The sequence below is a fragment of the Polyergus mexicanus genome, unplaced genomic scaffold (genome assembly GCF_030449975.1).
Source record: "Polyergus mexicanus isolate NDT 795.1 unplaced genomic scaffold, iyPolMexi1.0 SCAF_1, whole genome shotgun sequence".
Classification (NCBI taxonomy): domain Eukaryota; kingdom Metazoa; phylum Arthropoda; class Insecta; order Hymenoptera; family Formicidae; genus Polyergus; species Polyergus mexicanus.
The window spans coordinates 14,381,528-14,402,578 of NW_027223321.1; the positions used below are offsets into that span (position 1 = coordinate 14,381,528).

The 21,051-nt window shown below is 39.1% G+C and overlaps 4 protein-coding genes across 10 annotated transcripts; 1 reads left to right on the top strand and 3 right to left on the bottom strand.

The window, feature by feature from the left end:
• Positions 1 to 76: 76 nt before the first annotated feature.
• Positions 77 to 10,022, top strand: LOC138936977 (EF-hand domain-containing protein 1-like). 2 transcript variants are annotated; one of them, XM_070302811.1, is made up of 10 exons: positions 77 to 1,273; positions 1,390 to 1,606; positions 2,523 to 3,446; positions 3,585 to 3,791; positions 3,872 to 4,082; positions 4,320 to 4,975; positions 6,271 to 6,407; positions 6,576 to 6,898; positions 7,134 to 7,591; positions 8,254 to 10,022. In XM_070302811.1, exons 3-10 carry the CDS (start codon positions 3,120 to 3,122, stop codon positions 8,995 to 8,997), a joined length of 3,063 nt encoding a protein of 1,020 aa, XP_070158912.1. In that variant the 5' UTR covers positions 77 to 1,273; positions 1,390 to 1,606; positions 2,523 to 3,119; the 3' UTR covers positions 8,998 to 10,022. The 2 variants fall into 2 exon arrangements, with proteins under 2 accessions (XP_070158912.1, XP_070158903.1); XM_070302802.1 differs by lacking the exon at positions 1,390 to 1,606.
• Positions 9,468 to 14,405, bottom strand: Ythdf (YTH domain-containing family protein). 4 transcript variants are annotated; one of them, XM_070302844.1, is made up of 4 exons: positions 14,257 to 14,405; positions 13,264 to 13,291; positions 10,803 to 12,637; positions 9,468 to 10,684 (listed from the first exon to the last, which is right to left on the bottom strand). In XM_070302844.1, exons 1-4 carry the CDS (start codon positions 14,263 to 14,265, stop codon positions 10,646 to 10,648), a joined length of 1,911 nt encoding a protein of 636 aa, XP_070158945.1. In that variant the 5' UTR covers positions 14,266 to 14,405; the 3' UTR covers positions 9,468 to 10,645. The 4 variants fall into 4 exon arrangements, with proteins under 4 accessions (XP_070158945.1, XP_070158931.1, XP_070158925.1 ...); XM_070302830.1 differs by lacking the exon at positions 14,257 to 14,405 and adding an exon at positions 13,743 to 14,241 and having other exon boundaries at positions 9,470 to 10,684; XM_070302824.1 differs by lacking the exon at positions 14,257 to 14,405 and adding an exon at positions 13,501 to 14,241 and having other exon boundaries at positions 9,470 to 10,684.
• A 566-nt stretch (positions 14,406 to 14,971) lies between these two features.
• Positions 14,972 to 17,268, bottom strand: Tango11 (transport and golgi organization 11). 2 transcript variants are annotated; one of them, XM_070302855.1, is made up of 5 exons: positions 16,982 to 17,117; positions 16,352 to 16,579; positions 16,124 to 16,218; positions 15,910 to 16,058; positions 14,972 to 15,832 (listed from the first exon to the last, which is right to left on the bottom strand). In XM_070302855.1, exons 1-5 carry the CDS (start codon positions 16,983 to 16,985, stop codon positions 15,622 to 15,624), a joined length of 687 nt encoding a protein of 228 aa, XP_070158956.1. In that variant the 5' UTR covers positions 16,986 to 17,117; the 3' UTR covers positions 14,972 to 15,621. The 2 variants fall into 2 exon arrangements, with proteins under 2 accessions (XP_070158956.1, XP_070158963.1); XM_070302862.1 differs by lacking the exon at positions 16,982 to 17,117 and adding an exon at positions 17,163 to 17,268 and having other exon boundaries at positions 14,973 to 15,832.
• A 961-nt stretch (positions 17,269 to 18,229) lies between these two features.
• Positions 18,230 to 20,299, bottom strand: LOC138938762 (uncharacterized). Of its 2 annotated transcripts, none has more exons than XM_070305998.1 (4): positions 20,058 to 20,299; positions 19,723 to 19,852; positions 18,990 to 19,559; positions 18,230 to 18,911 (listed from the first exon to the last, which is right to left on the bottom strand). In XM_070305998.1, exons 1-4 carry the CDS (start codon positions 20,084 to 20,086, stop codon positions 18,678 to 18,680), a joined length of 963 nt encoding a protein of 320 aa, XP_070162099.1. In that variant the 5' UTR covers positions 20,087 to 20,299; the 3' UTR covers positions 18,230 to 18,677. The 2 variants fall into 2 exon arrangements, with proteins under 2 accessions (XP_070162099.1, XP_070162108.1); XM_070306007.1 differs by having other exon boundaries at positions 18,814 to 18,911; positions 18,980 to 19,559.
• Positions 20,300 to 21,051: the final 752 nt, after the last annotated feature.

Consider the following 21,051-nt stretch of genomic DNA (forward strand, 5'->3'; position numbering starts at 1 on the left):
GTGCATATTCATTTAAATAATTGATAATTTGTTGTATAAGGAATATTAAATGAATTTCTCAACAATACAATGTATATAACCAAAAGTCGATTATTCTCGCATTCATTCGTAATTCATTTAGTATTCCTTATCTAATAATGTAAATTATCAGTTATTTAAGCAATCACTCATTTACGATAATTAAACAATAATAATCATAATGATGTTAATATGTTCAATAACTAATCTTTGTGCAAGGGAGAATGAAAAATACACAGCAACGTAATAAATATGGCAGAATTATATTATATATAATGAATATGTGTATATTAGATTTTTATATATAATATATTTATATTTAATAATAGGTAAAAAAAGAGCATATCTCTCTTATATTAAAAAGATACGATCTTTTTTATAATTTCTGGATGGACGGTTAAGATGGGAGATTATATAATTGAATTCTTGCTTGAGTTATTGCAATTTTGTTCTTTGATGTTAATTTCAAATATAAAAAAATACCGATATTTTTAAAACCGCTCATATTTAAATGGAAACATTTTTATTTGAAAACATCCTTCGAAATATCAAGTTATCTTTGAATTGCCATTACAGTTCTCTTTCCCCCACATCTTCGATCTTTAAAAAAAAATATTGCGATCAAAATTTCTGAATGAAAATTACTACAACTCTTTCACATTTTTATGAGATATCGAGCTTCGAATTAAACTTTTTCGACTTTTTGCGATTTATTGATACCTCGACTTCGCGAAACAACTATTATTACCGAACTAATATTCTACACCCGACTTGTTTCTCAGTATCCACGGACATGCAGATGAATTTTGTCAAATCGGATATCCGAGAAAATGAGAAAAAGGATAAACGAGGTAGCCTCGACGAGATTCGATCAACGCAGCGCCAACACAGGGATCGTTTATTGATCGTCATTGAGCCGCATCATCATCCCCCGTGGCACGCATTTCGCGGGCAAATTGTCGGATCAATATTTCACCCCCACACGAACGGTTGAGCGGCATCGCGACGAGAGCGAGCGAACGAGCGACCGTCAAAGTTTCAAGAACACCAAACGGTTTCGCATCGTTCTCGCGCGGCTGTTCCTGCTAGTGTTTCACCGGCAGATTACTCCGAAAAACGCAAGTGTCTCTCGAACGTGTTGCTCATTCCTGCCTGCCCGTATGATTACCCGGGCGTGTGACTATCGACGTTATGCCCGCAACGTGCTGAAGGACACGGCGCGCGTTGGCCAACACGAAAAATAACTCGGACCGTGGTAATTGAAATTTTCTTAATACATCGGACACTCGAATCATTCGTCGGCGATTTCTTTTATGAGAAATGTCTCGAGGATTAAACCGAGAATTTTTATTATTGCTTTGTCTTCAACAGTTGATCCGATGACCGTTTGACGGATGCACATATATGTAAATCGAGGAAAAGGATAAAACGACTTTTGTGACAGCTTTTCCCATTTCAACAAAAAATCCGGACTTGTGTACTTTGTACAATCGCCGAATGAAATGCAATTGTAATGTGGAAATTGTGAAAGTTCTCATATTCGGGGAATTTTTTGTCCCGGCAGTTTTCGAGGGTGGCATCCCTTTAGGTATTAGAGATTGAAAAAACGCTTCTCTATAAATTTCGAGTCATACCTGTGATGATATACTATCAATTTTCTTATGCTGTACGATTCGGAGATTGAATTATGCGGCAGATGACTCAGTGATCGGGCGTCGAAACTTGCATGAAGCGGCTTCGATTGTTAGATGTCGGGTTCTTGTAAAATTTACGACTTTTCGACGTTCTTTCGCGGCGAGGGATACCGAAAATTCCAAATATTATATTAGAAAAAAAGTATGTCGTAATAATCTGGAGATGACGTAAGAACGGCTTCATTAAAATCTCGTGAGAGGGAGAAGGGGAAGGAGAAAAATCAGTAGGAGTATAACGATCGGATAATTCGTTCGGAGTGCATGCAATAGTGCATTCAGCCGGCAATCTGGGAAGGAGGTATCGCACCTCGTTCCTCGAAAGAGTCTAAATTTAATATTTCCATTATCGAATTTTTTTTCTCTTTTTTTCCTTTCATGGATCGAACAAATTTTAAATTAGTTAGATTTTTTTTTTCTTTTTTTGTATTCTAGAATGTAATAATAACGAATATTTTCGGTTTTTATTTTATACATATGGTTTTTTTGTATCATATGTTTCATGATAGCCTAATATACTAGGAAATGTTTTACATTACAAATAATAAATTCTTTTTTTATTCCTCTTTAATTACACTTTAAAATATATTTTTTTTCTTTCTAAGAAAATTGATTGATAAGGAGTAAACATAAACATAAATTTCTGTTTCATTATGAAAAGCGTCGATTATTTAGTTTCAAACATAAAATAATTGTCATAAAAGATTCGAAAGTGGGCGGGTAGTAACGTTAATAAAAATTATATACAATATTACGAATACAATATCTTAATCAGAGAAAGTTGATGAAATTGTTCTATGCATTTGTTTGCAGATGCGGGGAATACAGCGACCGGCGTGTTTCCACACAAGGAAAGCGCTGACAGAGGAGTTGATAAAAGAAGACTCGAAGGTCGCACGCCACAATCTCAATCTCGAGGAAGAGTACGCGATGATCGTAACGAGGATAGTCGGTGAATAATCATTCTCGTTCTTTGAGTTTAATTAACTCGACACAGTTGTGCATCGACGACTTGTGACGAAATTACATCACGATGTTAGAAATTAAATCAGGTGCTGCGCCAAAACACTACCTCTGCTACATGTACAAAACTATTGAAGAATTAATTGTATTAGGACTACAATGAAGATAGATGCATTATATATTATATTATGAAAGAATACATATACAATATATATATATATATATATACATACATACATACATACCTATATATATATATATGTATATACATTCATTCACAGTGTATATAGAAAGAATATATTCTGATGAATAAGCGTTTACACATACAGTATTGCTATAACATTCTGTATCAGAAAAGGTTCTTCCTTGTGCTACGAGGTTTCTCTTAATCGATTAACCATAATTGTTATGGAAGCGTTTAAGAAAGAGAGGATACGATGATGATTTATGCCTACCATTTTTTTGACGGACGAGGATAATAGAAGGATAATAAAGTGCATAGCGGTTGCATACACGCCCAACACAAGGCTCAAGCAAAATAGATTTAAGCTAGGTAGAAGCGAGAAAACAATGAGTATACCGTACGATGAGAGCTTAATCTGGATAGTGGTGGTCGGCTTTATAGTGGCGTTTATCTTGGCGTTCGGCATTGGCGCCAACGATGTTGCCAATAGTTTTGGGACGAGTGTCGGCGCCGGAGTTCTCACGATATTCCAAGCCTGCGTTCTGGCGACCTTCTTCGAGATCGCAGGCGCTGTACTGATAGGATATAAGGTGGGTATCGCGACATTGGTCGTCAAGTATCTGCGAATGTGAAAAATGGTTTTTATAAGTAAATTATATAAATTAAAAGAATGAGATGTATAAACTTTCAAAAATTATTTTAATTTCATTTACTTTACTCCGCCACAGGTTTCCGATACAATGCGAAAAGGTATACTAGATGTTTCGTTATATGAGGGCCATGAAAAGGAGTTGATGTTAGGAGCATTATCCAGTTTAGCAGGCTCCGCTATCTGGCTACTATTGGCAACTGCGTTACGACTTCCAATTTCCGGTACGCATTCCATTGTTGGTGCTACAGTCGGATTTTCTCTCGTTTGCAGAGGTATCGCTGGGGTTAGTAGAGCTACAACGCGTTGCAATCTAGCGAGGAAGTAAACATGCAGTAACTTTAAACCGCATTAAACTGTACACAGGTAAAATGGATAGCACTCGTTAATATAGCTGCATCTTGGTTTGCTAGTCCCATACTCAGCGGAATCGTATCCTCCGGTATTTTTTGGCTCCTGAGAAAATACGTACTACACTCCAACGAGCCGTTTGAGCAAGCTCTCTATATTCTCCCCGTAGCATACGGTCTGACCGTTGCTATCAATATTATGTCAATTGTGCTCGACGGACCTAAATGTGAGTATTTTCCTAGAATTAAAGAGTTAATTCCCACTCGCACTCGTGTATTTTAGGAAAAGAAAACAAGCCTGAAAGACGGAAAGAATATATATTATAAGAAGAATAAAATGTGCCATCGTCTTTTCTCTCTCTTTCTCTCTCTCTCTACAAATAAGAAATATATATATATATATATATATATATATATATATATATATATATATATATCTATCTTTATTACTTTTGATTTTTCAGTATTAATGTTGGATCGATTGCCATGGTGGGGTAGCTTGATAGCCTCGTTGCTACTGGGCATGTTCGTCGCAATGATCGTATATGTGTTTGTGGTACCGTGGCAGAGAGCAAGGATACTACTGGCATCGAGCGGTAGCGGTGATGAGACGACGACGCACTTTAGCGCCTGTCAAGACAAGAAGGAGACAACGGCATTGTCGGTAATCTCGGAAGTACCTTGCAGCGATAGCAGCAATGGTAACGCGAAATCTAATTTGGCGGTAACGACACCGCAGTTGCGCGGCAATAGTAGCGAAAGCCCGTTGCTGATGGTCGCACAGGCGGACGCGGAGAATACGCAGGCAGACGGTATGATGGAGGAGGAGGAGCAGCCGGAGGTTTCGCGGCTATTTGCCTTTCTTCAGGTACTCACTGCGGCGTTCGGTAGTTTCGCCCACGGCGGTAACGACGTCAGCAATGCGATCGGTCCGCTTATTGCGCTCTGGGCAGTGTACACGGAGGGCTCGGCACGGCAGGAGGCCGAAACATCCATATTCATACTCTTGTACGGCGGCCTAGGTATCTCCACAGGACTATGGGTTTGGGGACGCAGAGTGATACGGACCTTGGGCCAGGATCTGGCGCGTATCACCCCGATTACAGGATTTACCATAGAGGTGATTAAATGCACGCTTATTTTTCGAAGAATCGTCTAACAATAATATTATATCAAGTATAAATATATCAAGTATATTATATACGCACGTGTGAACTTGTGTTGAATTCTGACAAGTTGACAATTTGTTCATTTGACGTTTTTATAGTAATTTATATACTTTTGATCTCTGTGTTTTTTATATACAAGTAGAAAAAAAATTATACTATTAATAATAAGTACAAAAAATTTACAATCGACGTAAAAAGAATTTAACTGAATTCCACAATTAACTGAAAATATTAAATATTAAAATATTAAAATATTAATTGAATATTACTTTTTTTTTTAAAAGTATATTATACATTCGTTTAATTGCAGGTGGGTGCCGCAGTGACTGTCCTGTTAGCAAGTAAGATCGGTCTACCCGTGTCAACGACGCATTGCAAAGTGGGATCGGTGGTATGCGTGGGATGGGCCTCACGTGGCGGCAAAGGGGTTTCGTGGAAGTTGTTTCGCAATATCGCGTTCGCATGGCTGATTACAGTGCCGATGGCCGGCTGTCTGTCCGCCGGCTGCATGGCCATCTTCCGCGAAGTGATTAGTTTGTGATCGTCGCGCGGCGAGAAGACGCGGCTTTAGACGCAGAAAATCGCCATCCAAATATCGCTCTCCTCTGTTGTCAATAAAAGTTCTTCAACAAATAAATATGATCGAACAGAAACTCCATAATTTCGTATCACGTTCCTTTTTTCGAGTCCGTTTATGGCTGCGTTTCGATATTCACTGCCAGTACTGAAAATCTATATTGTACATATGACACGTAAATTATAGATTTTCAGTACTGACAGTGAATATCGAAACCCAGCCTAAGTTAAGCGTCCCAATATTCCTGATGAAAAAAAAATGAATAAATACAATATCTTGGGGGCCGAGCTACGCGGTGATACGAGGGTTAAAAATCGATGAAGACAGCCCGCGTTGTTATAGAGATACGTTCAAACAAAAGTCTCGGAAATCGCGTGGATGTCGGGTTATCATTGCGAATATGTCTCGGCGAAAGATACATTTTTAATATCACTGGATACTTTGGCTTCGGCATGGCAAGTCTGCCTCTTTTACCGGGATACACTTTTCGAGATGTTAGCGTAAGTGTTTGAATAATTAAGCTCTCTCTCTCTCTCTCTCTCTCTTTCTCTACTTCTACTTTGTCACATCGCGAGATTATACATATAATTGAAAGAATACGCATGGGTAAATCGGTACTTTAGCGGCTAATAAGGGGGCTATATATGAATCTTTCACTCGTTTCATAAGGTCAAGGATTATAAATTGCCGCACAAGCTCGACATTTCAAACGGCTTTCCTGTGATACGCGATACCAATTACGATCTTAGTAGGAGACCGACAGACGCAGCATCTCTTCGGTATGCCGAATGTCCAGATCCAATTGAGTAAGTAATGGCGAATCTTTTTGTTCCAAGACCATATTACGCGCGTTGGTATTAATTATATTATTTTATTCCATAGAACACTACACACACTTGTGATTGGAATAATTATATGAATTTATATTCTTTCCGGCTTAATTCATATTATTAATTATATCTTTAATCACGTAGATACGATCCATCATTGACTTATGGCCGAATGCCTCGTTACGCGTTTCGGCAATTCGTGCCGCGTTACGCGTTGTTTGCGCAAAAGTGTCTCCATTTCAAGGCCTTCTTCCGTCAGGGGGTCTTCGACTCCCCGGACGAGCACTATCGCATTCGCCACGTGGATATCGTTTATTACCTAGAGGACGACACGCTCTGTGTGATAGAGCCGGTGGTGGACAACGCCGGTTTCCAGCAGGGCAAATTGGTGAGGCGCAATAAGATCCCGAAGAACGCCAAGGGAGATCCGTTCATCTGGAAGGACTTCAACGTCGGGATTAACGTATGTATGTTATCGATGATTGAATATTACATTCTTCGCCTCGTTTTCCTTCCGGCTATATCATTTCGAGCAGAGAGGATACTTTCCAGTTCTCTATAGATGTACCTCAAGATTTCTTAGAAGATCTCGCTAAAACGGCACCTATTTATTCAGAAATTACACCTTATAAAAAAAATCAACAATTTTTGTATAAAATGGAAATTATATGCATTCCGAATAGAGTACGCGTTTTCTTGCAGGTATTTACGGCGTGGTCTATCGTATCGTCGACTGCGATTCGTTCACCAGGGAGTTCTTGACGAGCCAAGGCATCGATGTCGGCGAAAAGGAGAGTCTACCCGCGGATCCTTACGCGGAGCAGCGTAAGATCAAGCATGACGGGACGATTGGAAGGATTACTACGCGAATGATGAGCGATGATCCTAGGCGCCGTTTTCTAGAATTCGATGGCATGGTGTTGTCGTTCGACGCTACATGGAACGACGATCGTTATCGGGTGTTGTATTTCCTAACGGATGATACTGTGGCGATTCGCGAAATTCACAAGCCCAATGACGGCAAGGACCCCGTGGCGATGCTGCTCAAGCGTACACGCGTGCCCAAGAATTGGCAAAGTTTGCCGTCTTGGCATCCAAGTATCTACATGGAATACGGAGATCCCGAGATCATTGAGTATTACACACCGCGAGATTTCAGAGTAAGAGGCTATTGCTTGCTTTATTTAACGCGATACTAAGCTCTCTTAGTATATTAATTGAATAGGACCTCCAAGTATTATCACACAACAATCCCTTTGTGTAGAAACCCTTGTCAATGTTTTCTATATCATACGAACATAGAATATAATCTTGAAATTAACAGATTAAAGACAAGCTTCCATTTCATTTTTAAAATATTTTCAAAATAATATCTCGTTTATGAGATATACGTGGTGTTCCAGATATAAAAGGTGATCAGTTTCAATGAATGAGCGAACTTATAGTTAGTTTCGAAGTATCAGTACATTTTTATCGGTACAATTTCATATCAAAATGCTATATTAAAATGGATAAATCGGGGAGGACCAATTTTGAAAAGGACAATTAAATAAACTACTTTTTTCAATATAATATGATAATAAAGCGCTTTTGGATCTAGATTTATATTAATATTTTTTTCTTATTTCTATTCATCGAACATAAACATGACAATGTTTGATTGAAATATCCTGTATATGTAAACTGACAATATTAAGGAATTTCAGTAACACTTTCAATTTCTGCAAGCTATCTAAGCGGTAGGATATACGAATATTTCTTCAGAGAACTTCTCTGAAGCGAACGAAAGCGAAATTGAAATCTAATCGTTGACCATCCCCAGGTAGGCGAAACAATCCTCTTATATGGCCGATGCTTCCTGCTACATGACTGCGATGCCTTCACACGAAAGTACTACTCCGACGTATTGGGTGCTCCGCAAGTGGACGCACTTCCAGTTCCCTTGAAAGACGAGAAACCGACACCAATCAAGTGCGAAGGGCCGTCGCATATAAAAATCGACAGCTCTGAAGATACGTACGTCAGTAATCCGTCCTTAGTGTCGAAGTCGCCAAAGAGGAACGTCATTCGTCAACTGATCAATTTTGCGAAGAAGCTCCGCTATTCTATGCGGATGGATGCGGTGCATCCGGAAGATGAGGACCGCGACTTTGTATTGGAGTACAGATTGAGCGACGGTGCTATTCGAATCATCGAGAGGGAGAGGCGCAATTCCGGCCGGCACGAGGCTTGTTTCTTATCTTTTAGGCTGATCCCGAAGCCGTGTAGTACGAGAAGGGACGATCGAGAGTATTACACGCCGGAGGATTTTTTTGTGGGTGCGCGCATCAATGTATTCAATCATCGCTTCGTCATCACTGGCGCCGATCTATTTGTGTATCGCTATGTCGAGGCGAATCGTAACAAATTCTGCCAGGAAGTTCGGGAGAATCTGCGTAACTATTTTCTACAACAAGGTATGCTGCAAGACGATGTGGACGTCGAAGCTAGAAAGATACAAGAGACGGAGGATGAACGCAAACTCGTTGCGGATAATGCGAATGGAAAGATCATCGAGGATGACTGAAATGAATAAATATACGGGCGAAGAAGCTAATATGGAATTAGCCGTAAAGAACTGATAGTGTCTCAATTAATCAATTAATACGGAAATGATGTTTAATGCGAATATCCTCACCGATTTAAAGTTCGCTAATAAATTTCCGGCGATTTTTCTTCGTCTCTTATCGACGTATAGCATGGCCTTATATGCAGAGCAATCTGAATAATATCAATAAACTTTACAATTGGATCTTTGAAATAAATTTGAAGTGGATTATAATCTCTTTAAATGAAAGCAATTGAATTGTCGCCGATTTTCAAGTTATAATTGTTAAGTAACTTCAATCCTTAGGAGTAAAGATTAATAAATTTTTTTTTAAATTTTGTATATTTTAATAAATTGGATAATGTTCAAGATTCAAGATTTTAAAATATTAAAATGTTAAAAAGGAAGGAAGGAGAAGAGGATGGACGCGTATACAAATTACAATGCTAAAAAGAGAGGTTTCTATTCCCCATATCAATTAAAAAACTCATATGAAAAAAGTTCGTCTATATTATTCAATATCGCTCTGTATAACGCATTGCCGTTGTCTCTTTGTTGCAAAGGATATATCATGTATCGTGAAAGCAGAGAACAGAGATGCGTTTAACAATAAGAATATCTCATGAAATGTCATCAAATATTACAATAATAATAATAATGATCGTCATCATCGTGTACATTACAGTATAGATTAATTGCAATATTATTTCACTTCTCGTTATATTATCATCTCAATTCATTTTTTTCTCTGTATAGTCCCATGTGTGAATAATATAATCATAGATATATTCGCAATATACAGATATAGAGAATACGCGCTAAAATAAACGCCAATAATTTCTGTATAATTCATTTTGTCAAGCAAAATGGTTATAAATACAACTGAGAACGTTGTAATAACAAGCCCCCCCCCCCCCTGCACCTTTATAACAATTAAGGGAGGATTCGACCCTTCTCGTATAGCTGCAGGTACCAGATTAAATGTTCATTGGTATTTAAAACGATATAACCAATCCAAATGACACTTGTTTATATAATATAATAGTTCTTGTATAGATTTTTTTCATTTTCAACAAAAATGTAAGCATTTTACAAGGATTAGTCCACATATTACAGTTTTTATTTTTTATCTTTTTTTTTCTTTTTCTTTTATAGACCGCGCGTCTCGTCTCTTCCCTTCTCTTCCTCGTCTTCTGTTCCATTGCATGATTTGTACGTTTAAGAAACACCTTTCGATGAATAGCACGCAGCACCACACTATACGCATTACGATCGTCAGTGAGTTTAGCTAAATATCCTTCGAAATAGTGTATGATCTTCCTCCTCCTTCACATCCTGCTTTTCTTTCTCATTGTCGTAATAGTTGCGGTTACATATTATTTTACGATGATGCCGACGCGACGCTAATGTTATCTCATTACCGGATTAATCATTTCAACGAAAGAACAACGCGGCCGATGATGTCGACGACGAGTGTTGTTGTTCGGTCACGGAAAATCAGACGAAGCCTATCATGGATCCGGGAAAGCAAAGATAAGTGGTAGAATGTGATAATTAGTCGCAGCGTGCTCCTTTTACGTCGATTACTCTTGTTAGTAACGGTAATACGTTTCCGCGATACCCAGCGCTACTGACGCGAACCTCCTCTGCCACTACGGCCGCGCTCCTACAACGAAACAAGAAAATTCCATTAGACTCACCGACAGCAATCATCGTTGATAATTTTGCTCAACGATCATCTCGTTATCATAATAATAGTATCGTCTATCGGATAAAACTTGTACCTTTCGCTGATGCAGGTGAGACTGATGACCATGCTGATGGTGATCCCTGGACATATCCGATACATGCCCTCTGTTTCTGTGATTGGAGGAAGAATGATGATGCTGTACGGGGTTGCTCGGGACCTTGCGCTGATCCTCCTCGGCCTGACGGCGCTCGTAATGCCCGAAATCGTCGAAGATGCTTGTAGAGTGACGATAGGTATGCAGGATACGTAGCACCGTGACGCCCCTCGCGTGAGGGACTTCCTGCGCGTCCCGCGAGTTGGTCACCGGCTTGTTCTCATTGTTCTCGAGCTTAATGTGTCGCAGTTGCACATTAGGAACATCCTTCACATATATCCAACGGACGCGAAACTGACCCTTCCATTTGTCTTGCGACCAGACACTACTGTTGCACTGATAGTCGACGGGAGAGACCATCTGTGCCATGCCGCAAAAATGACCGGATCCATTGACAGAAAAAAACAAATAAAGGGGCGCGCCCTCGCGACTCGCCTCTCGGTAAGCCTGATCCAGCCGTTTGTTGCCGTGTTCCGTGCTGCACCAGATTTCATACTTGATGGATCGATGTATGTCATCCTCCGAATAAGACTTGATCACGAAGAACCTGGCACCAGGCGCGGTCTGATCGAACTCTATAGGATTGTAATCATTCTTCACTTTCAGTTCGTCGAGAACTGGATGCGACGGGTTGCTCTGTGAAAGTTGCTGTTGTTGCTGCTGATGCTGCTGTGATTGCTGATGCTGTTGTTGTTGTTGATGCTGGTGATGATGGTGATGATGATGGTGATGCTGTTGTTGATGCTGCTGCTGCTGCTGCTGCGATTGCGGCGGCATGTGGATTTGCGTTTGTGGGAGCGTTGGTGTCGCTGTTGCCGCCATGGATAGCTGCCTATTCCAGCAAGGCTGAGACGGCTGCTGCTGTTGCTGCTGCGGTCGCTGTTGCCTCTGGACAGGCGGCGGAGGTGGCGGAATCGGTGGCTGCACTTGCGGTGGCGGTGGCGCCGTAGGCGGCGGCGGCGGTGGCGCGGAAGACTTGCCCTCGCCCCACGTCCCGATATCCATGTTATGTTTGCCCGGCACAATCGGCGGTGGTGGCATGCCCGCTTTCTTCTTCATCCCCTGCGTGGACGAGAGCGGTGGTACCGGCTTTGCCGGCTGGCTCGCCACAGTCGCCCACGTGATCTTTCTAGGTTCCTTCGGCTCAGGCTTAATCTGCTGTGCCGTAGTTTGTTGGTGCGGATGCTGTTGATCCTGTCGTGATAATTCACCACCACCGCTGCCGCCGCCGCCGCCACCGCCGCCACCGCCGCCACCGCCACCGCCGATCGACAGACCTTGCACGCTTTGCTCGATGCTCTTGATCTCGCCGGTGCCGCTCGCCGCCGGATTGGCATAGCTCTCGTTGCCGCGCGGCGGTTGATAGTAATCCTCGTACTTGGTCCTCCTCGGCGTGCCCCATGCGCTAAAGTCGCCGTTGCCGTGAAAGTAGTTGAATGGCGGCTGACCGAACGCGCTGAAACCGCCGCCGGCCGCTGACGCCGAGAACATGCCGTCCATCGCGCCGTAAGCATCGTGGCTTATTTGGCCGCCGTAACCCGAGAGAAAGGCGACCGGGTCGGTGCCGTTCGACCACGTACCATCGCCAGCGCCGAAGGTCTGATAAGGGAACGATGTACCTGGGTAGTACGGGCTGTACGGATCGCCGGTACCGATCGGATAACTCGAGTGATGCTGAGCATTGTTGCCACCTCGCCACGAATCGAAGCCGGTGTCCTCGCCAGCGGCATGCTCCGTCTGTTGTTGCTGCTGGTGTTCCTTAGGACCATTGCTCACTACGACCGAAACAAATACATTTATTTCATATTCAAAGATATATATGTCACGATTAGACTCGCGCAATCTAAAAGATAACAGCCAAGATATTGTTCAAAATTTTAAATTAATAATTAATATCTCATCGGCAATATTGTTTCAAAATAAGCATAAATTAGTGTATCAAAATACCATAATAAAATAATTGGAAAATTTACAACCTTTTATCGTTATCTTCATTCAACCGACAAATTAACAAGAGCCAAGAGTGTCATGTAATTCTATAAGCGTAACTCTACAAGATAGAAAAGTTTTTATCTATTAATAATGAATTATTTCCTCGATTTTTCGCTATTTAAATCATTTTTATACAAGTTTCAACTTCAATTTTTTTATTATCTAAATATAAGTTCTAAAGTCCTCGGTTATTAGAAATTTTGCGATCAACATATATACACAGAATTTCGTTTCTCCAAGTATCCAAACGATTAACATAGAATTATTTCTTCACCGACAAAAGATGAGTTTACTCTTCGCTGCTCTTATTCAAGCGCTCGCTCCTTCCCGGAGTGGTCTAGAGTAAGTCGGAGTAACGGCGAAGAAAAGTCAAGTTGTTAAGATGTTAGGACAAGGTGATTGGACTCACCTTGATTGCCGGTTTGTCCTTTCATCCGCTGCATGCCGTTGCATGAAAAAACATACAAAATTTAGAGAAGGGCCGACCCAGGACGAGACGTGACAGTAGTACGGGGGCGGGAGGGCAAACACGAGAGGAAAGAGAAGGAGATACGTGTCGGTGTCTACCGCGGAGACAGAGCGGTAACGGCACGGCACGGCACGGCGCGTCGCGTCGCGTCGCGTCGCGTCAACACAACACACTGACCTGGTTCGAGACAGCGCCTGCCAATCCGCTTGACATAACCTGCGATTCGCGCGGCTGTGTCGTCGTCGTCGTCGTCGTCGTCAGCGGAGGCGGCGTCGAACAACAACGACGGCGGCGGCGGCGCCCGTGTCGAGAGAAGACAAGAAAAAGAGAGAGAGAGAGAGAGAGAGAGAGAGAGAGAGAGAGAGAGAGAGAGAGAGAGAGAGAGAGAGAGAGAGAGAGAGAGAACTAGGTTGTGTTACAGGACAAAATATAGGCGGTCGGTCGGAAACTCCGTTGCTGAACACCGGCTGCTGGAATAGCGAATCGCGCGGTTACGTCCAGCGATCGGTCGCACGGTCGCCACCTCCACCTTCGTCTTCTCCTCTTCGCGGCGGCCTGTTAAATTATGCCAACACTCGCGGCGAAAAGTCAAAATACGGCGTGTTGCGCACAGACGATTCGTCGCCGTTCGCGATTCCGCTCTATTCCACGCGATTAGTTCCCGCTGTTCCTCCTTCGCGCGCGCGCGCGCGCCCCCGACGTGGCCGCCCGTCGGCGCCCTGTGAGCACAGACCTGGAGAAAAGAGCCCGAGAGACAGCGCGCCGAATGTCCTCGGCCCGCTCGCGGCAGTCGTCCGGGAACGATTACGGCCTGCCTACGTGACCGCGCTGCGAGAGAGACGCTAATCACGGGCCGTCGCGACAACGGCTCGCGAACACGAATTCCACGGCTTGCGAGCCTCGGAGCAAATAACTACGGTGACGTGCACTGACCTCCCGCATTCGCTCGCAGGTGCGCCAACCCGAATCTTTCAAACTTCGAACCAATGTCACTATAAGCGCCTCGCTCTTCTTCGTCCGAGCTCCGAGGTCGGAATCGTTGGAACGGACGTGCAGGCTGCGGAACGACGAGATTCCGGCTTTCGAGAGGGTTTGTCACTGAGAAAGCTTCTTCGTTCGTTCTACGATCGCGCTTCGAGTCCCTTCCTTTTATCTTTATAACCTTCCGAAGCCTCAACGTATACTTATACCTCTCTTATGTCAAATCTTAAAAAAAGCTGAATGAAAAAAAAGTTGTAGCTTAAAAAATGAACAGATTTATATAAAACTATGTGTGACGACCTTTAGTATATAGGACGCGACAATAGGCGACGCTGTAGCCAATAGATCTTTCGCTCTTATGGAAAAGTTGTAAGTTGATTGGCTATCGCGTCCTATGCGTCCTATGTGCGGGAGCCATTGGTCCAGGCTAAAAATACTAAGATATTGCTCTGTTCCGCATGCGCGGAAAATCGCTATACAAATACCGAAAACCGATCGGAGTTGGGAATAAAATTAACCGATCCGAAAACAATTCTGTATAAATTTCATTTCGTTGAGGGTTCGTACATAAAAATAATATATAATAAAATAAAAATTATATTTCGCGAAATCAACGCGTGTCTGTAATAATATATAACGTAATAACTTTATTGATTTTATTATAATCGCAATATACGTTGGACAAGATTACAATTCCAAATGCTATAGACACAGAGAAAACGCAGCTATATATCGTTAAAGTAAATCATCGATTCAGATAGGATGCTAAGATAAGCATAGATAATTTTCACGATATCGCATGCGACGAAAATTAATTGTTTCGTAAATACTTTATTAATATTGAGAAATGAAACTAACGATAAGTTAGATCGATGCGCATTTCGACGAATATAACTCGTGCTACATTTCTACATTTATATCGTATGAAAATTGATCCGATTTATTAGAGTTTCGCAAGTTGTATATACATTAACAATAACATATACATATATATATATTGTCAAACCTAATACAATACATACACGTTCTTTTAAAGCCAGATTTAACTTTAAAGCAGTAAAGACAATCGATCGTCATTTTCAATGCATTTCACGCGTCATCTATCTATCTACTGGCATTAGAAACTCACGCATACCTATCCTGTATTATATATGTCTCTATCTTGACAACTAATCTTACAAGACTGTGATAAAAAGTCTTTGGTTATACTTTCTTACAGCAAGAATACAGGATTCTGGTTAAAAAAACATTGTCTCTTCCAGCAAAACAAATATATCTGAAATCTCTTTCTTTCCTTCCTCTTTTTCAATCGATAGCTCAGTTTCTGGTTAACCAGGAGAAGGTTTTCAAAATAAAATACGCTATAGTCGCGATATACAAGATTCTGTCTCTCTGCTGACGATGCAGCGTGTCTAATTCGAGCGCCATCACTCTGCGATTCAATTTACCTACTTGACGACGTAAGTGTTGAACTTCTTCACTGGGTGGCAGAGATACATCGAGAGCATTGTAAGAGGGCGTTGGTTCTCTGCGTAATAAGAATGCAAAAAGTAAAAAAATGAAATATTCGACAAAATTTTTCTAAAATATGTAAAAGTTTTATACCTGACATGTTTAACTATCTGCGTTTCTGTATTGTATGTTCTGGGTCTGACATTCACCGGATTTACAATTTCATCGATATGCGACAGAGGCTCCTCTTCATCCACCGCTGGGAAGTAATGATTGTCCAGAGTCAAAATTCTTGGAGGAGTCTGTCAGTGAAGGTAAGTAATTTAATAACAAATATTGTCATTCCACAGTTCCCTTGATACGTTACCTGTACTCTGACTATAGCGGGTTCGGTACGCATCACAGCATTTTCTAAAACAATTTCTGGTGGTGGTGCCTTGGTACCAACGTGCTGTTCGTGTCCTGTAATAATAATCTTTAGATTATTACAAAATATTTGTTACAAAAAAAAAAAAAAAAAAAATTACATCGATATTGTATATTCTTGTAATATAAAGATATATAATAGATACAATCGTTTAAGATAGAATCTCACCGGCAACAAGAATCCTGTCTGGCACATGCATTTCAAGCTTCTCCGTACCAGACATTTGATTCCACATCGTATTTGTAACGGCACTATCTTGATCCATATAATCCCCGTTTATGCGAATGCTTTTAGGGACTCGCATCTGCTTATTAATATCCACACTAAAGTCTGGATAATAAATACCGTCTACTTCTCCATTAAAATGCGTTGGACTGTGCGTCTTCGACATTATAACTGAAAATGTATTTTTATTATATAAAAATAACTGCTACACATAGACTATAGACTAAACATTGCAAAGATATTTTGTCACTTGTGTAAAAAAACGTTTGTATCACGAATATTCAACAAAATGCGAATATACATCTAAATCTCAATTTTTATGCAATTGACTGATAAAAAATGTGCAAACTATGAAATGTACCAATGTAGGAGCATCAATCGCTTTCATCAATATTGATATGATGATACCTACGTTTCAATGAGCAAAAGAATAGTGCTTTACAGAGGTCATTTAATTATTACAAAATAGAGACATATTTTTTTTATCGATGATAATAACATAGAGACACAACGACACGAGATGCAGAAATTAGTTTTTCGTGTATTTTTTTTCTCTTTTTTTTTCTCACTCACTCATCCATGATGAATGTTAGTTGTGTGGTTATATGAATCATTCTCGAATTTCGAAGTTCTCTTCGATTAGAAACTTTATCGTCGATAAAAAAACAATCACGAATTAATGCAGGATCTTAAACGATGAACTCAAGACTGATCAGAAGTATCACTACGCGAATATTTCGAAGAGAATATTTACCCTCTCGCGTCTCGCTTCTCGCTGTCCGTTAAACATAAAACCACCCCGCTCCGAAATTCGTTACGAGATCAGTTTGACGGATTGATATTCAAGCATGAAATATAATTACGGTACAATATAGTCAGGCAACTTTCTGTCGGTGATATGGGCTGCGGTCGAGAAGACGCTAGAAATGCTTCGAAGCATTGCATTAACCAATTAGAATAAAGAAATCTTTACTCTCTTTGCCGTGATTGGTCAATCAAACGCTTCGAAGCATTTCTAGCGTCTTTTCGACCGCAGCCATGATGAAATTTAACGTGTAACGCGCGTGCGCGAAAAGAAAAAGGCGTCATTTAAACATCAAATAATAAATAATAACATAAATAATTAATAAGGCAGTATGAGTTGTGTAAAATTTATTCAAGAAATAAAATATAAATTATTCGTGCAATAAAAAGAAACCAATATATGTTTTCTTTCTTTCAATAATATGCTGTTTATTATACTCAATTTGTACAAGATGTTTTAAACCAAATTCTTCTTATATATATATATATATATATAAAGTTGTAACACTAATCTGTATATATTTATAAAAAAATAATGCAACTTTTTGTAAACTGATGATTAATTGGATATAATCGATGTTACTAAATCACTACATTATTGGTTGACAAATTCATATGCAAAAATCGAAATTCAGTCATACATAAACTAAAATTTATCCAGAAATAAGCTCTTTAGAATTGTTACATATATAATATATATATTATTGTTGCACAAATAACAATATCGTTATATTTAGCAAAAATATATAGGAATAGTAATTAGAAAATCATTAAAAATAAAATTAATTTCGTGCAATATTGGCACACAATACAATAATAACAAGATAATAACAAACATATAAACAATAATTAACAAAATAATAATAAAGAAAATTAAATATAGATTTTACATTATTTCAATTCATCATCACTAAAGATAAACTTGATCACAATTACCATAATCATCAGGTAAATGATATTACTGCAGATGCCAAAAAAAAATTAAGTTTGGGAGATTTATATTGAAAGTATTTGCTAATTCGATATATTGTAGTTACTTTAAAAATTATGATACTATGAGAAAAGAAAAATCATAAATAATGAATTTTTGTGCAAAATAAATCATTAGAATAAAGAAATATGAATGATGATGTGTGCTGATTACGCGAATAAAGACATATACATTGTTATTAAGGTTTTTCTTCCATTATAAAAATTATTTATAATACAAGAAAAACATTTGTAACTTTTCAGTTTTGAGGTAGTCTAACATAACTGTGGTAATAACTCTGAAATTTTAAGGCAGATGCTTCAATACATAAAAAATACTTATCTTTCATACATATCAGTTTGCTTCATAATATCTATTTTATAAGCTGTTATTCAACTATATAATATCAATACTTGAAAGCATTCTGCATTTTTTGAAACTCGAATAAATTAGCAATATCTTAATTGTAATTCAGTTTATAGCGGTATAATCACATCAATGTGTAATACACATTATGAATGTCATTAAAGTATCCTGATCAATGTTATTTAACAGTTTATGATAAATCTGCTTCTCGACAAAGGCTAATTTTTCCTGTGATAATTGATAATTATCAATTTGCATAGTAAGAATGTAAATAGTCCCTCCAGTTGAAGGTTTTATTCTATCGCACAAATTATATAATGCCGTTATTGCTTTTGTATTAATATTCAAAACATCGCGAATTATCTGAAACAAATATTTATTTGTTATAAGTTAAATGGTATATGCAGAATTTACATTCAAAATATATATACCATAACTCACCACAACCGTTTTTGCTAGGAACCGTTCTTTCAATATATCAATGATCTTACCAGCATTGTCTCCAAAATTTTCTGGATTCAAGCACAGGAAATTATTAGCATTTAAGGCATTACTGCTTGCATATGCCAGTACTATGGCTAGAGAATCCATTGTAGTTGTCTCATTTGAAAATAATAGAATGATTAAAGGTATCTTTCTACTTGCTCTCGATATCACTTTGTTTATTGCGTATGAAACATTATTCCAAATATCTGACTCTTGATTATAATATACAGCTTTAATATTCTCAACAAATTTAAATAATACTGAGGTATGACTATTTATGGGTTGCATAGTGTTTTTTTTCGTTACATATAAAATTACTCCTATAATTACACTGCAAATGATAATTACTACTAATATATTAACAAGAGATATCAACGAACAGAAAAATCTTTTTTTTTCTTGTTCCAACTTAGATGACTGACAATGAGAACTTTTTCTCAATTCTGTTTTTGCAAGCGTTGTTAATTTTATGGATCTTTGGTGTTTAGATACAGATGGTGTATGTAGCACAGATATAGTATAGATCTGAAAAATGACAATGTAATTTATCTATTTTACAAACAGATCTAAGATAGTTATATACAATCCTAATCTAGCAATCAATATATCAGTATGAGTCAAATATATCAATATATCAATAATCAAACATAAATCAAACATAATCTAATCTATAGTATCAAATATATACCTTAGCCAGAATTTGCTTATTAATTACAGTACTGCTATCAGGATAAACATATTGTAAAGATAAACGTCGCATGTATGATTCGAGTGGTGTACGACGTTTCGGTCGATACCTAAAGTTGATGAAATCATTTCTGTAAATGATAAATATAATTAAAGGAATTAATTAATAAGATATAGAGTGAGAAGTGTACGAAAGAGAGAAACTCAAAGAATTATATACAAATATATATAATCTATCAATGTAAAGTTCTGTGACGATCGAAGTTTTCTTCTCCGTATTTTTTTCATTTTTAATACTGAATACCGTTATCGTTGTTTCTAACAAAATAAAAATACCTCGGAAGAAGAATCTTATTGCTATTCATTCTATACCGTTCCGGCCAATTCCAAGAGCCGCTGAGATATTCTATCCTTTTTTTTTTCTCTTATCGTCACGCAAAAATAAACGTAACATATCATCAGCGACAATTCCGCGAATTTTCAAATCCCGATCACAAGTCACAAATCAAAATCTTGAAGATTATGAGACGCAGGCTGCGGTCGAGAAGACACTAGAGATGCTTCGAAGCATTGCATTAACCAATCAGAATAAAGAAATCTTTACTCTTTTTGTCCTGATTGGTTAATCGAACGCTTTGAAGCATTTCTAGCGTTCGCAGCCTTAATTGATTAATCAGAATAAAGAAATCTTTGACCCTTTTCTTCCGATTGGTCAATTAAATACTGCTCTGCACAAATAAAATTTTCGAACATACCTATGCGCGAAGATCTTATGCGCTAGGGAATAACTGCTAGGAATTTTCAAGAATGACAGATACGTAAAGCCCGTGTCACATTACGCATTGCGGATCGGATCGGATTTGGAGTACGAACTGCGAATCGTCATCTATCCAATCAGAACGAAGTAGCCAAGGATCTGATTGGATGATTGACGATTCGCAGTCCGTAATCCAAATCCGATCCGCGTCCGCAATGCGTAGTGTGACACGGGCTTAAGCGGGGACCGCACACTTTTGCATAAGCGCATAATCATAAGCATAAGGAAATTGATTGGTAAATTTCGTTATGCATAAGAGAATGGACCAATCAATTTTCTTATGCTTGTGATTATGCGTTTATGTAAAAGTGTATGCTCCCCGCTGATCGCGTTTGGCAAAGAAAGCGCTTAGTTATTGCCTTGTCAACACTCGACGTTGATTTGTTGATTCTAAAAGTGAGAGCCAATCACGTTCGATTGCTACTGAGCCGTTTTCTCTGCTGAATGCGCTCATTGCATTAACCAATCAGGGTAAAGAAATCTTTAATCTTTTTATCCTGATTGGTCAATCAA